This window comes from Pygoscelis adeliae, unplaced genomic scaffold (genome assembly GCF_000699105.1).
Source record: "Pygoscelis adeliae isolate BGI_AS28 unplaced genomic scaffold, ASM69910v1 Scaffold186, whole genome shotgun sequence".
Taxonomy (NCBI): domain Eukaryota; kingdom Metazoa; phylum Chordata; class Aves; order Sphenisciformes; family Spheniscidae; genus Pygoscelis; species Pygoscelis adeliae.
This window is the reverse complement of record NW_008825071.1, coordinates 1222666-1239076: the sequence shown is the minus strand read 5'-3', so window position 1 is coordinate 1239076 and position 16411 is coordinate 1222666. Positions and strand designations below refer to the sequence as shown.

At 36.9% G+C, this 16411-nt stretch overlaps 1 protein-coding gene across 1 annotated transcript in view; it reads right to left on the bottom strand.

Annotated features, from left to right (window-relative positions):
* The window catches only part of EXOC2 (exocyst complex component 2), a 121578-nt gene that overhangs the window by 54757 nt on the left and 50410 nt on the right, over positions 1-16411 (bottom strand). The window contains exons 11-14 of the mRNA XM_009326446.1: positions 12627-12752; positions 8612-8736; positions 3405-3473; positions 2998-3155 (exon numbers count right to left, since the gene is read on the bottom strand). Coding sequence (XP_009324721.1) covers positions 2998-3155; positions 3405-3473; positions 8612-8736; positions 12627-12752 — 478 coding nt within the window. The remainder of the gene's footprint in view (positions 1-2997; positions 3156-3404; positions 3474-8611; positions 8737-12626; positions 12753-16411) is intronic.

The following is a 16411-nucleotide window of genomic DNA, read 5'->3' as shown; positions in this document are numbered from 1 at the left end:
ATGCCTTTACTGAAAGAGTGGTTAAACATTGGAAGAGGCTGCCCAGGGAAGTGGTTGAGTCCCCATCCCTGGAGGTATTTAAAAGACAGGTAGATGCGGCACTTAAGCACATGGTTTAGTGGGCATGGTGGTGTTGGGTTGACAGTTGGACTTGATGATCTTAGAGGTCTTTTCCAACCTTAACGATTCTATGATTCTATGATCTTTTGCCTTACAATCCAAGAATAATCCTTTTGGAGCAGAAGTAGCTTTTTTGCTGTTTTTAGGTGAATGCCTAGATCAAATCCTAGGCCTACAACAGGGTTTCTGAGATATTGTTTACCCACATTTACAACTAACAGCCATCAAGCTGCCATAAATGGTGATGTGGCTGTGCATCAGATTGCCAAGAGTGCACACACTTAAGGAGCCAAAATACAGCTACTGCATCACCTCTGAAGAGAGAATTTGTTCACTGTTTTGCTCCCAACTCTGACTGGGCACAAATCACTTGCTACTATAGCTGAGGATGGAAACATTAGTTTCCTTTTTTTTCCTTTAGAAATAGTAACACAGCAGCTGCTTACAAGGAATAGCATTTCAGCTTTTAACTAAAAGGCTGCAGTTGTGCTCAGACTTTAGTTAGGGGCACAAAGTGAGGTTTACTGCTTTTATCCAGCTCTTGCATATTTAAGCATAATTCAAATGCAGTCATTGCTGTTTGCCCTGCTGCTAATACTGAGCAAAGCACAGGTACTAGGAAATGCCAAAGAACAGGAGTAGGAAGGCACAAGCAAACAAGTTCGAGTAATCAGTGGAACTTTTCCAATCATCCACCTGTAGGCTCCAGTTCCTTACCCTCAGTGTTGGGCATAAACCATCAAAACCCTACCATTACCCAGGACTGCTATCTGCTCAGCACAACTACTGAATTAGTAGATTACATAAATCTGCACTATCGCAGCCATCCAGGAAACACAGGATGTAAATACCCATCTGTGAGAAGTTTAAGTGACTTTAGACCGCACAGAAGTCCTGTACTTAGAGTTGATTCCATTTCTAAGGGAGCACATAGCTGTCACATCCCTAAGACCATCTTTTCCTCATATAACTCGCCCTAACAAATATATACTTTTCTATCCTTACAACAAGGCAAAGGTCTTGCTGACAACGGCTTCACCTTATTGCATAGCTCTAATTTATCCTCTAGAACCTATTCAAACTGGGCAATGACAGAACGGGGGACAAGAGAAAGACTGTGCAACTACCCCACTTTAAGCTGTGTGATACATATAAACAAGCAGAAAAACTAAAGATCGCACAGATGTAACGCCAACTCCTTGTTATCTAATTTTGTAAGTTTTAGCATTCTTAAATACAAGCAGAAAATGGTAAATAATTTGTGAGATGACTGAAGAGAGTAAAATTCTATCATGTGCTTCATGTTAGGAACTATAAAAATAAAACTTAAGCTATTACATAACTTTGCAACAAATAAGGTTTTTATGCAATGTGTGGACTCTTCATGAGAAGAGTCCACCTTCATCGTTGGTGTGAGTCACAAGAATTTATTAGATTGTCAAAGAGTGTGGGAGCTCAAAAAGAAAAGTACTTGTAGCACTTGCAAAAACTTCTGACCTGGTCATCACCGGTCGGTACTCCATCGTGGTATGTTCAGTTCCTCCTCTCCAGATTGCCCCTTTTCCTCTCTATTTTTGACCACTTTGCATTAAAGTCTAGCTCACTTTAAGTAAAGTGCCAGCACAGGAATCAGTAAAAACATGAGGTGGGGAGAAGAGTGGGAGGGAGAGAGAATTTCCCCAGCTCTCAGTTCAGTTGTTCATTACCAGGGCAGTGGCTAGAAAGCAAGAGGAGATTCTCTGAAAAAGAGCCTTCACATAACCTATAACCTCAGCCTGGATCACACCTTGCATAGCAGGACTCTGACGCACAACCAACCTTTAGAGAATCTGTTGGTTAAATTTCCGAGCCAACATTACAGATGTGCAAGTGTTAAATTCTAGAATTTTATAATTTGAGTGAAATTGGATTGCTTCTCATAAAAGGGCAACACTGGTGCCAAAGACTGTTCCCTTGCCCCTTTACATCTTTTCATCAAATACCAAGTCAGTTCCTTCTTAAATTGGAAGCTTTCCATAAAATTCAGCCAGAATAAGAAACTTCAACATGGGAATTTTTCTTCTCAATGGTTAAAGTAGAGATAATGTAACTGACAGCAGACTTCGGGAAAGTGTTAAACAGACTTGACAACAGGTATGTATCATTGCTAGCTCCATCCGCAGTAAGAATATCTGTATGTGATTATACCCCTTTCTTTTCTTCCTCTGTGCTTTGCTTGTTACCTACTTTGAAAACTGCAGATAAAAAGTACAGTATCATATCCAGGTATTACTCAAGTTTCCAAAAGATAATGACAATTCTTATATCCTCCATAGACAAAGGGAAGCGAATTCTGTGTATTAATGAGACGTTTTGTAACTAATGAATTGCACATTACTAAGTTTATAACTTAATTATAAGTAGAATGACATTATAAGCAGGAGTATCACCTTCTATAAAACAACTGTAAAAGTAAATTATGATTTAAGAATGATACTACAGTGAGAAGCATGCTATTTTCACCCATTTTGACAGAGATGGGAAGATGTGTAGCAAATGAAGCAGAAAATTGCTTTCTACCCTAAAGAATCAAATCCTGTTTCATTCATGGAGTGTCTATGCTGTGCCACGCAAATATTTTATTCAAACTTTTTCCTAAGATGCTATGGAAAAAAATGAATATATCATGATCTAATAAGGTTATATCATGAGACATTATTAATTACACTTGCATACAGAATCCTAAATCTGCCATAAGTAATTCTTTTGTAATCCTATTTTTGAAAAAGTTAAGATTCTCACTGCTCAGGGTATTTAATGCAATAAATAAAACAATTTGTCTTAAAGCACACATATTCCAGGAATAGCATCATTTTGTAGGTCCATAGATCCATTTACCTTACAGTCTGGATAACATGTGTTAGCCACTGGCCAGAAAGTTCAGATTTCATCTCCCAGCCACCATACTGTCTTGATTCTCCTTCTCTGAGGCTGAATGGAAGCAAAGCTCCACGGATAAGTTTTACCAGAGAGTGCATCACTTCCTGAATCATTTTCTGCATCAGAAGAAGGGAAAGAAAAATCAAGCAAAAAGCTCTATCAATGTGCTCAAGCAGCATGTACTTGCTACACAACAGCTTGGAATGTATGATTTACAGGTGGCTCCACACGGTAGAAAGTAGAGGAGAAGGAGGTAGAAGGGCACACAGATGATTTAAGAAATCTGATTTTCAAGGTGGTGACACTTAGGTATCTTGCTATGAAGGACAGCTGAAAGAAAGCAAGGCTTTCCCCCCATAACTTACCTTGAAATCATTTTGTCTTTGCCTAGCGTTTTTCTTTGATCTTTCCATTTGGCCAGATTTTTCAGCAGTCTTGTGAAAATGAGAAATTGAAAAGTGTAAGTATCTCATAACCACTGTTAAAATAATTCTGAAAAAGGGGGTTTCAAAGTGAAGAAGTGAAAACTGATGAGTTTATGATGCAATTATAAAAACTAACTCATGGCATCTCAATAAACAAAGACTATATATCTCTCTCAATAAAATCTACTTATTGTAGGTCAGTGTGCTAATGTTTAATTCTGAGGAACAATGTGTATTTAAGACAAAGTCAGAGACAAGCATAAAAGAATAGCTCAAGCAATATGAACTTCATGACGTCAAAGTATTCTCACGGCAATGTTAGTGAGAGCTAAAACATACAAAGTCCAATGTGCATCAAGTTTATATGAAGAAATTCTATATTCTCAGCATAGAAGCTGCCCAGAGAAGGACATCGATGTCAAGTGAGAGACACTTCTTGGAATGAGGGCAATTTGGAACTGTAACATGAGAGGGGGAGGGTTGAGGGTTGGTTGGTTGTTTTTAGGAACAGCATTTTGTTGACAATGCTCTTTAAATAATTCAACTAACTGTAAAAGAGACTCTGCAAAATAATCAGCATCTTCATGGACAGTTCACTTCTTTGAAAACCGAGGAATGTGAGTACACTTTGCATGAGACAGTTACAGTTGAAGAAAAACATGGTTTGACTAATAGTCTTCCTGTTTGCAGTTCTAGCCTTCTGTGGACTCTACTGAGAACACAGTAGAGTAAATTATACCGAAAAAGTTATTTCAGATACTGTGTTAAGTGCAGAGGTAGAATTTTATAGTTAGAAAATCTCCTATTTTATGTATGTACAGCAACATCTGCTGGACAGGAAGTGCAATAACATGACAAGAGTGTTCTCAAAGCAAATCAATTTACTTTCAAGTCATTAATTTGAAATGCTGTATTTTTCAAATTCCCTCTTTAGCTAAAGCATTTCAGATTTTTAAGGTAAAATAAATAACGTGAAGTGAGCAAAAATTAGATAAAAATAAAACTGCTTAACAGTTCTGGAAAATACATAGCTATGAAACTCTTGTACTTTAAAGCTCTGAATTATACAGTTTCAGACAAGGAGAACACCACTCGAGTTACTGCTGCATATAATACCCATCTCTCTTCTAACACCTTAAAAAGAAAATAAGCTGTATTCCTTTAAACCTTGGGTATCAACTTAAAATTCACACTGTTTTACAGCTGGATTAAAGAACAACAAAAAAATTCACAGATCTTTGATATCTTTTTTTTTTTTTTTCTTAGTGGTTTTCCTGAAGACCAATCTTAAACCTTTCCTGCACAGACAGACCAAAACTATCTTGTGGTAAGACCAACGGTTACTACTCACATATGCTACTTCACCTAGAGTGATTCAAAGAACTCAACTTTTTAAACTGTTGAAAATACCACATAAATCTTTAACTGACAGTATTTTAAGGCATATAGCTAACCTTTCAGAACTAAAAAGAACACTCCCCCAAAAACCTACAAACTGATCAAGAGAAAATAAATATGGCTTGTTACTCATACGTGGGGATTTTCTTTCCACATTTTTAAAATGTCTTGAAGACTTGAATAAGCTAACTGACATGACCCTCTATACCATTTTCACAGGACTTTTCTTAAAAAAAACATAGAAATCACTTTGCTTCCTGAATGACAATAAATAGCAAGTGACATGGTAAAAAAAAATTCTTCATGGACAATTAAAATCTGTATGGTTTCTGATAAAAAACATGTAAAACTTGAGTCTTGAATGCAATGTTGTGACAGATATTCTTGAGTGCTCTAGAAGCTTCTCGCTTATGCCACCCCCTCCTTCTACTCTCCCTCAGTTAACTGTGGCATGCAGAACACACAAAAAGAACTGAGGGCACCATCCCTGCTCCCTCCCCAAGAACTTGGGGGGGCTTCCATAAGGACCAAAGGAGCAGAAGAAATCAAATGTATGTGTATTAATTTCTTACAAGCTCAGAATCTGGCCCAACAGAAGAGTAGATGTACCTTAGAGACTAACAGGAAAACAACCTCCTCCTCTTTTTTTTTTTTTAAATACATGGAAACAATGTTTTGTTCAGACATGACATAAGATCACTGCATTTTCCACTTGCAGTCATTTATGAGCAGAATTTCTCAACCTTGTTTACAGTTCAAGTCTCTGTTTCTCTAGAAATTGCTTTCTTTTTCGTTGTACTCAGAGAAAAAAAATCACAACAACAGGTGAATTTGTAAAGTCTAATTTCTAACGGTACTGTTGTCAAATATAAAGATTGTCAATTCCCTTATGAAATTAATTATTTTTGTGAAAGTCAACAGTACTAAGGTTTATTCTTGCTTCTACTTCCTTCACTGAACGTTATGAGTAAGTATCATATCTTTCTTTTGATTTTATAATGTAAAATGAGTATCACGAATAGAATCTATTTCACTGGAGCTATAATGCTCTGTATATTGTGTTCAACATATAAAGGGCTATACTACCTATTAGTATCATAATATGAAAACATTATATTGTTTTACAGACAGTGGCAATAAATAGAATGATTGCTTGAGAAATTAATTCTTTAGTTAGTCAGAGGAAAGGAAAATGACAAAATAAGCTTCCAAATTTCCTTTTCCTAAGGTTAATTTGTTTTATTTTCTACTCATTTTTAAAATGTCTTGAAGACTTGAATAAGCTAACTGACATGACCCTCTATACCATTTTCACAGGACTTTTCTTAAAAAAAACATAGAAATCACTTTGCTTCCTGAATGACAATAAATAGCAAGTGACATGGTAAAAAAAAATTCTTCATGGACAATTAAAATCTGTATGGTTTCTGATAAAAAACATGTAAAACTTGAGTCTTGAATGCAATGTTGTGACAGATATTCTTGAGTGCTCTAGAAGCTTCTCGCTTATGCCACCCCCTCCTTCTACTCTCCCTCAGTTAACTGTGGCATGCAGAACACACAAAAAGAACTGAGGGCACCATCCCTGCTCCCTCCCCAAGAACTTGGGGGGGCTTCCATAAGGACCAAAGGAGCAGAAGAAATCAAATGTATGTGTATTAATTTCTTACAAGCTCAGAATCTGGCCCAACAGAAGAGTAGATGTACCTTAGAGACTAACAGGAAAACAACCTCCTCCTCTTTTTTTTTTTTTAAATACATGGAAACAATGTTTTGTTCAGACATGACATAAGATCACTGCATTTTCCACTTGCAGTCATTTATGAGCAGAATTTCTCAACCTTGTTTACAGTTCAAGTCTCTGTTTCTCTAGAAATTGCTTTCTTTTTCGTTGTACTCAGAGAAAAAAAAATCACAACAACAGGTGAATTTGTAAAGTCTAATTTCTAACGGTACTGTTGTCAAATATAAAGATTGTCAATTCCCTTATGAAATTAATTATTTTTGTGAAAGTCAACAGTACTAAGGTTTATTCTTGCTTCTACTTCCTTCACTGAACGTTATGAGTAAATATCATATCTTTCTTTTGATTTTATAATGTAAAATGAGTATCACGAATAGAATCTATTTCACTGGAGCTATAATGCTCTGTATATTGTGTTCAACATATAAAGGGCTATACTACCTATTAGTATCATAATATGAAAACATTATATTGTTTTACAGACAGTGGCAATAAATAGAATGATTGCTTGAGAAATTAATTCTTTAGTTAGTCAGAGGAAAGGAAAATGACAAAATAAGCTTCCAAATTTCCTTTTCCTAAGGTTAATTTGTTTTATTTTCTACTAAAGCTGCAAAGAATAGTAGATAGCTATGGCTGTAGTTCTGCTTTAGGGATAATTTTGTAATGGCATACTGTAGTTGTGATGACTTAAGGATTTAAGCACAGCAGGACACTGTAAGCATGGCAGGATAAAAACAATCCCAACAAATGAAGTGATATAGCAACAGTTAAACAGAAAATTCTAGATGCACGAACTTTTAGGTTCGATACAGAAGCTGATCTGAATAATATGCATGTCCAAAAGCTTGTTTATTTTCCACCTGCTCTGTATTATCCCAACTGCCTCTACATCTCTTTACAGACCTTGTTTTCAGAGTTTTTTAGGACCCAGAATGAGTGAGTCCAAGCTGCAGCCAGCAGGACTTCCCAGTGATAGCTGTGCAGATGAGGTGTGAACTAGTGCCTTATCATCTGTTGATGGAACAGAGAGCTGCCTTTCACTACACTTAGGTCATGGATTTGTTTTTGTCAGGCTTGCTCCTTGGGAATGTGCCATCACTACAGTTCTCCTTGTGGAGAAGAAACAACATAGCTTGAGTACCTGAAGTGAACTCTCTGTAAAACATAATGTAATTCTGTGACCAAAATTTAGCAATAACACAAACCCAAAAGCTATTGTATTTATCTAGTAACGATTATGATGGTAAACTGTATACAACCCATATCAAATTAATTATGAAATGCATCCTTTCAAAATCTGTTAATAGAGTGCATATAAAAATGACATGTCATGAATCACTACTTTTTTTTCCTACTTCTTGGATTACCAACATTATATTTTATTTACATATTTTGTAAAAAACAGATCATCTGAGCAAGAAGGACTAGAAGCACAGGTGATTGCAGCTGACTGCACTTCCAGACTAGACTCCCTGCAGTATGTCTGTGCACACCACTCTGGGCCTTGATCATTTTGCAACTCTGGTCTTGAACCTATACTCACTTCCAAATACTTAAAGCTCAAGAAATTAGTACTCTTGTTCCAAAGAAAGGAATTTTTTTTTTCCTGTATGACTTTGTCTTTTACTATCTCTATCCTTCGTGCAATATGCTATTTCTTCAGATCACCAATGAAGGGCAGCTGGCCAGCTATGAGTAAGAGGTGAAACTACATAGATATTGACTCCAGCATCTGGAACACACACAGACACACCACTGGCAGAATTTTAAGTAATTCCATTGTATGCTTTTATTCTTTTAAAAATAAAAGTCTCACTTCTACAGGTTAGTACTGCAAGACAGGTTACTATTCAAGGTAGCATCTCTCAAATGTGTTAAGAGTCTACATATTGTTTTATAAACCTTTCTGATTAAAATAAGCCCAGTCACTTCTTCCAGTGAAATATAGTAATTATTATGAAGCTTTGTTACTTAAAAGTCATTTATATAGAAGAATCCATACCTCACTGAATAAACTTCCATTCACGTAAGAAATCCAGAGCTTCCAGAAGTTGGGCAGCTGACTTACAACAAGTTTTGTCAACTTTTCAACAAATACAACTTGCTGAGGAGCTTTGTATCGCCAAGCTAAAAGAGGGAGAGGGGACGGAAAAAGCAAAATTTAAGAGACCTTTGAATTAATAATAAGACATGTACTACTAGCTTACTACTGCTTTGTATCACACAACTGACTATACAGTTTATATATAAAACCTTTCAGGTAGGAGTGGAAAAATTCAAAGCTCAGTCCATATATGTACACAATTGATACACATGGAAGCTCTTTCTTCTTTTCTCATATGCTTACAAGGTGCCAGCACTATGACAGTATATAAAGAATAGGCCCCTTTGTAGGAGTACCTAATGCAATCCACCTAACAATCCATTCAGCCAGTCTTCTGTCTTTAAACCACTCTAAAAGGTAAGATAACATGACAGCAATCAAGACATTAGAAGTTTCAAATGATGAGGGGATGATGCTGAAGAAACAGGGCTGCTAGGATATGCTAGTGATTAAGGCAAACAATGGGAACTAGAAGATCTGCTTTATTTAAAGCTCAAAAAAATTTCCATTGTGGCCTGGGGCAAGTTGCCAACCTCTCATCTTCATTTCCATTTGTTTGGTAAAATCTTCTATCTGGAAAACAGGGGAGATTCCAACATTTTTGTTAAAACTCAATAAACGTATCACTAAGTATATATTGAGATTCTTGGATGAAGAACACAATCATGACGTGTAATACTGCGGCACCTCTCACTTCACGAACTCCTGGTACACCAGCTGTTAAAACACATCAGGAAAATAGCTTACATTTTGGGAGCAGATAACTTTTCTCAGTTTCTTATCAAATGGGGCAAAGGGAGGTTGTGGGGGGGAAGGTAAAGAGAAAGCTGAAAAGAGGCAGAAGAAAGGTACCAATTAATATAGAAAACAAAGGAAACTTTGTGAAATACTTTTCTTTAACCATCTGCCTTCTCCACTGAAACGTTCTTGATTATGATGTTTTAACAAAACAGGGTATATCAGTGATAAGAGACTTCTATTTCAACTCAAGAATTAGAGTCCACTTTAGAACGTTGGGCAAAAGAAGTCACAGACTTCTGAGAAAAAGCAACCAGAAGAAAACAAACCAAACAACAACACTTAAAGACGTCTATGTTTGTTGGATTTTTTTGGTATAAACTCTGGTCTTTTATAAATGATAAAATTAAAAACAAGTTATCCTACATAACTCTGGAAATGCAGAAAAATGTTGGGTGAAATTGCACTTTTTGTCTTTCATCTGTTAGGGAATATTGCCTACACAGAACAGGAATTCACCAGTTAGGCAAAAACAGCTGCCTAATAGCACATTAGGTAACTAGTACGCTTCACCAGAGCCTCACTATTTTGTGTTGGTAACCAGTCTTGAATCTCCTTGAAGTACAGCATGCTTTCAGCAGCATCCATTTGTTGAGGTGCAGGTCAATTATCGGTCCATTTCTTTAGTGGACGAATAAACATCTGCACTACCCAAAATGTTCTTTTTCCTCATGGCCAAAAAGTTTAGGGACTCTGGATTAGTCAAAAAAAAACCCAAACAACACAAAAACAGAATCACAATGGAAGCCCAAAATTTGGAGAGGGACTCTGACATAACTGAAGTGTAACTCTGCAGATAGTGATGCATCTGTTTAGCAGGCATGAAAACGTCATGAAAGTTCAACCAGTAAAGCTCATAGTCTGGACACAGATTAGATGTCAGAGCACTACACCCAGTAGCAGAAAAACTCCTCTTACTAACATAGGCTGTGACTATGCCAGGGGGCTGTGCCAACACTGCTACAACAACAGAGGCTCTGTAACACCAACAAACCCCAAGTTCTAACCAAAAGATTTCAGCTCCTTTGAGAAACCATCTCATCTTTGCCAAAAGCTCCAGCACTAACCCAAGGTTATAACCAGGGATGTCTGTTCCTAACTGTAAACACACTGCCAAGATTTACTTCACATATGAAAATCTTTCCCACCTCCAGGAAGCACACTTCAGGCCCACTTCAGAGATTGCTTTAGTCCAGGGTCTGCAGACAGTAGGCATTTATTAGAAGAAGCTACTGCATATCATGTCAAAAGGACATTCTGGCCATAAATTCAGGATATTTTGACTTTTTTGCTAGAGAAAGCTCCAATCTATATTAAAGCAGAAAAAAAAGTTCATTTATCCTATTTATTCTATTATAATCTGCGCTATAACATCCTAAAGATGAAACTAGAGCTGTTGTTTACATATCCTCTTGAATTCATTCAGTAGGAGCTGAATGTTATTTGAATCCTGCAGTTTTGAATTCAAAGTAATTTGTTCAAACAACCTCATGGACAATCATTGTCAATCACACTGGGGAAAAAAACCACACCAAAACACCAAAAAACCCCAGAGATGCCATTCCTTAAATTTGCTAAAAAACAAAAGGATGCACAAGCAACCTGAAAACAGAGCACATCATGGCACATTTGGAATGGCAGCTCCTGCACAGGTATCGTAAGTGGTTGGTTTGCTTTGGCTCTCGACTCAGAGAAGAGCAAGCATTCAGCTGTTCCTAAGCATGCAGTGGGCACGTGCACCTAAGTACCAATAAACTCAACTCAGAGGCAACTCATTCCAAGTCTAGGGTCTTTGCGGTGGATTGGGCTCCTCAGGTATTATGATCCTCCAGTCCTCCAGTTTTCCTCTGAATCTTGGTTTAAACTGCTGGCTACAGAATCTGCAAAGCTTGCTGAACACTTACCTTTTCCAGTTTGTAAAAGGTTATGGATCCATAACTAAGACTCTAAAAGCAAAGATAACCGATTGACTTGAAATTGCCTTCTGTAGATGCAACTATTTAAGCAGAGACACATGCAAACGAATTCAAACAAGGAAAAAGTAAACTGGATTTTGGATATTGCTTGCTACATTAAGTGTGGCATGTGTATTAGTGGATGGTATCCAACAATCACCAGCCATTTACCATTTTGCTCTGTAACACTTGTTAATCAACTTCATGCAAGGCTTTGGGCTGAGAAAGGACAAGGGTAACAGTAATGCAGTAATGTAATTACTTGGTATACATGTATATTTTGAAGAGTCTGTGTAATTTGTATTTTGAAATACAAACATTCAGCCTCAAACTGTGACACAATTTAATTGTCTTGCATGTGAATATACACTGTGGCAGCACGAGAATGTCTAATTCTTATTATTCTTCATTTTATGTTCTTGAAAGATTCCCTTCATTCCTCTTCTTGCTCAAAAAAAATCAGGTTTTTCAAGGAAGTCCACAGAACTGAGAGAAGAGCAACATCAAAGCAGACCAAAGCCAGAAAGTTCTTCATAAAAACCCACTTTCTGCAAAAAAGTACTTTGGTAAGAAATGACCTATCCTGTGAAAAACATGTTTTCTGTCTCCTGTGATGTCACCATTGAAAGACTCTTGAGATGAAGCTGTTTGGACAAGGGTGCTGAAGACACTTATGATACACAAGGGCTCAGCTGATTGTGGACACACTGCTCAAGCTTAGTCACACACTTTTGTTTCCCTTTCTGGGTTTACAGAATTAGAGAACAAGGATCAGATAAGTGAGGTCACAGAAGGAGCAAATCCAAGGAGAGCCATCTTAGCAAACACACACAAAAGGTATAACAGCAGCCAAAAGGTGGTAGGCAGTAGGTGGTTACGTATAGCAAAAAGAAAAATTCTGGTTTTGTAGAAAAGAGGCTTTTAATTACCTTGACTACATTTTAAGAAGCAGATTTCAGTTATGAACTGCTCTTTGCTTGCAAAAAATACAGAGGACTCCTTTAGTAAGCAATGGTAACGCATGAGAAGAAAGAATTTTATTTGGTAACAAACCAAAACACACACACAGAACGTGGGTTTCTGTTTGGGTTTTTTGACTACACCACACACTGGACATAGAGAGCTCCAGCTTTGTTTTTCCAAATAAAGCAGATGCCTACCATCATCACGGCCAGACTGAAAGCTGCTGCCCCTTTTCAACGAAGCAGTTTGACTGAGATGGCCAATTGGTGATGGACGCACATCACCGTCCAGGTCTACCATGGGGCTGTGGAGCAATGAGTTGCCTGGGGAGAGGGGAAAAAAAGTTATAATGATTTTGCACATCAATTGACATGAAACTGCATGCTGCATGTGGAATTCTAATTTAATTCTGAAGTGATACAAGACAAAAGTTATCTAGCAAAAGCATTCTTAATCTTGCTTATTGAGACTGTCTGTTCATCTACATCACTTAATAACACCACTATTGACTCCTGTATCAAAGCCGAAACCACAAGTACCATGTGGGAAAAATCATTCTTTGGTCTGTATGTTTCTCTGTTTTTACTTTAATTAATGCCCTACAATTAGTTGCTTGAAAGCCATGGATAAAAATGTATTTATGCCATTAGTGACATGGCACACACTTTTTTTTTCCTGGTGTATGTCTAAATATACTTTTCAACAGCAACAGTTTCTTGTGCCTCCAGCTGAAGCAGTTAAGGGCAGAGTGTTCAACTACTGTTTGTCCTGTGCAGAGTTCAGGCAGAAAGAATCCACCCGTCATGAAGCAGATGAACTAATGACATTGTATGCTTGTGCATGACTGTAACACACCCCACATTTATACATACCCACAAACACACAAAATACTTCCCAGTGAACCAGTTACTGTTATCAAATAATTATTTTTTTTCCTTTGGATGCCTGTCCATATGTAGGCCACTATTAGCAAGTCCTAAGCAATGATCTAATCTGATGGAGGTGGATACTTGGAGTCTAATGTATGTTTGGAAAACAACCATATCATAATGAGCAGACCATGATGATTTTTTAGTGTACTGTAACATTGCCAATATTTCTCTTAAAGTCTAAATTGCTGCTTTACAGATACGTTTCTGAAAGGAACCATGAAAAATGATTTCAGCATTGGCCAACTAAGCTGTAACAGCTAAACTTAAATCAATCACAATTCACAGAATTATAAAACAGCCTAGGTTGGACGGGACCTCAAAACATCATTTGGTCCAACCTTTTGCGGGAAAGGGAGCCTAGGTGAGATTATCTAGCACCCTGTCCAGTTGAATCTTGAAAGCCTCCAGCAATGGGGACTAGCACGTCCCTGGGGAGGTTGCTCCAGTGATTGATTGTTCTCATGATAAAAAAAAAAAAAGTCTTTCTTATACTGAGATGAAACCTCTCCTGGTAATTCATGCTGAATTTTGCAGTGAGAATCTCAGTGTTTGAGTTTATTACTTGATTTTTTTCATCAATACCTATGTTCACTTAAAATAACAGGAAGGCCACAGAGTAAGAGCGCCAGCTGCAACATTGCAATACTCAGATTCAAGAGTAACACGAAGTAGAAAGGATTTGAAGAATATTTATTCTGAATTTATGTTGCTGTCAGACCAGTATGGCAGTAAAGATATACCCAGTCACTTTACTTCAACAGCTGGATCTTAAAGAGCAATATTAAGTACTGTGAAACTTATCGCAAACTTCCAATAGGTGACAGTATTGGGTTTTAGTTCCTTTTGAAAGAAGTTCTTCCTCCCATAATTCTTTAACGGTTTTTTAAGAGATTTCCTGTGGCGTTTCACTGTGGCCTCACCGAGGCATTGTCATTATCGAGCTAACTGTCGGTTCCTCCATTCATCTTATTACTGTTCACATTATAAAACACCTAAGTAAATAGATCCATTTGCTATGTAGTTCACAATCGTGATAGACACACTGGATTAACCGACTTGGTGAACCCATCTGTGCTATCTTTAGCCTGTACTATGATTCTGTTGACTATTTAAACCCTACACCACTTATTAGAAACAACTAATATTTATGACACCTTTAAAATTGATGAGTTTTCAGTAATATAGACTCTGTTACAGTGATTTAAGTATATTATCCACTGTCACCATGGAGAAGTTCTACAATGAGTTTGAACAAGAATTTGGGGAAAGGCTTTTCCTTCTGAATGAACTAAAATACAGAATAATAAGGAAAAAAACCTAAAGCTATCAGAAGCTTTTAAATGAGGTATGTATGCTGCAAGTGCAAATAGTTACAGACACATACTATGCAACGGCCCATGTAACAGAGATCTGTGTAAGGTCACACATCTTCTGCATCTACAATTTAAACACCGATGACTTCTAAAACATATCTTAATATTACAAATTTACAACATTAACTTCTGCGAAAACACTCCTGTAAGCCTGCAGAATGAAGTAAAAACAACAAAATTTCTTCCTCTCCAGATTAAAAAAAGTACGTGTTCGATATCTTACAGAGATTCTACCCAGAATAAAAAGAAAACTGTATAGAAGACCCTGAGAAATTTTAAGTGCCTCACATAGTTCTTGGGCTTCCGTAAGAATTTGACTCTGAGAGTCTATATATCTGCATTTTATTTGGGTGAAAAAAAATGTATGCCAAGGACAAATCAGAATTGTCAGAGGCGTTGCTAGTTAAAACATACTAAAACAAAACAAAACAGAAAACCAAAAAGTGCAGCAATGCTATCTTCACAAAAACTACAATTAGAGAAAGCCACGATACACCAAAACTTCCCTCTTTGATGTCCTTGCGTAGAATTTAGGCTCTCACCCTTCAAGCACCTTGTTAATATGAGGAATTTCTTGTAAACAGATGGTTTCTAAAAATGACAGTGCCAATTAAACCTCCGAATTAAGAAAAACAGACACACTTACCAAAACATCTTAATGTGAACTAGTTCAATTAAAACTATTTGCCTGAGGTAGCTGAAAACCTGAAAATTCTGTATTGCTGCTGATACACTAACCCTGTGCTGCCCAAATGGTTTATATATTCACCAGTAACAGAAAACATGTAAAGAATACTCTCTTGTTCCACCAGAAAAACCACATCATCAGTTTGCAGCCATACCAGGAAAAGAAAGTTTAACATGAACTAATTTCTTAATTGGTTGTCTAGCATTACAAGCAAGTATAACACAGCAGCAGGGAACTACAACAGCACATATACCCTCAGGACTAATAAACATCTGGACTACATTAGCAAAGCTGATTTTGCTTTCACCCAACCAGAAGATAGCGCTTGAAGACTGCACACTAACGCATAAATCTTGTAAAAAAGTGAGAGTTAAACAATTTTTCTCCCATCCCAACTCGTTCCCTCTCTGGAGCCAGCAGCTTAAACTTAGCAGCATAACGTAATACGATGAATTAATATTAGTATGGACTGTAGACAATAATATTTATAAACCTAAATAAACTACCCAAATAATAATTTACTGCCTATTCATTTTTTCATTTGTATACTATTTCTACATTCCTAGATCCTGAATAGAGGACAGCAACAATCTAAAGTTTCAAGAAATTAACTTTTTACTGTGCTAACAGGTTTTCAGATGTTGTATAAACAGCCTGAACAATTCATTCCTGGCAGATCTTCATTTTTTTTAAAAATATACAGCATCTTTGAAGTTACAGAAGTATTTTTTTCCAAAATACAGCATCTACATGGAGCATATCTGTCAGTGACTCCAGTGCCAAGTGTATATTTAACCAAGGAAACACAGGAAAAATAAATGTACTACATTCCCCTCTTCTACCAGTCAGTCATGACAAACCAGAAGTATAATTAAAGCCTTAGTACATTTACAACTGTAAAATCATGAGAAGATCAAAGAAGTTTTAAGGATCTTAACATTACTTTAAATTAAAAAAAAAAAAAGGGATTTTACTGGGTTTCAACTTTC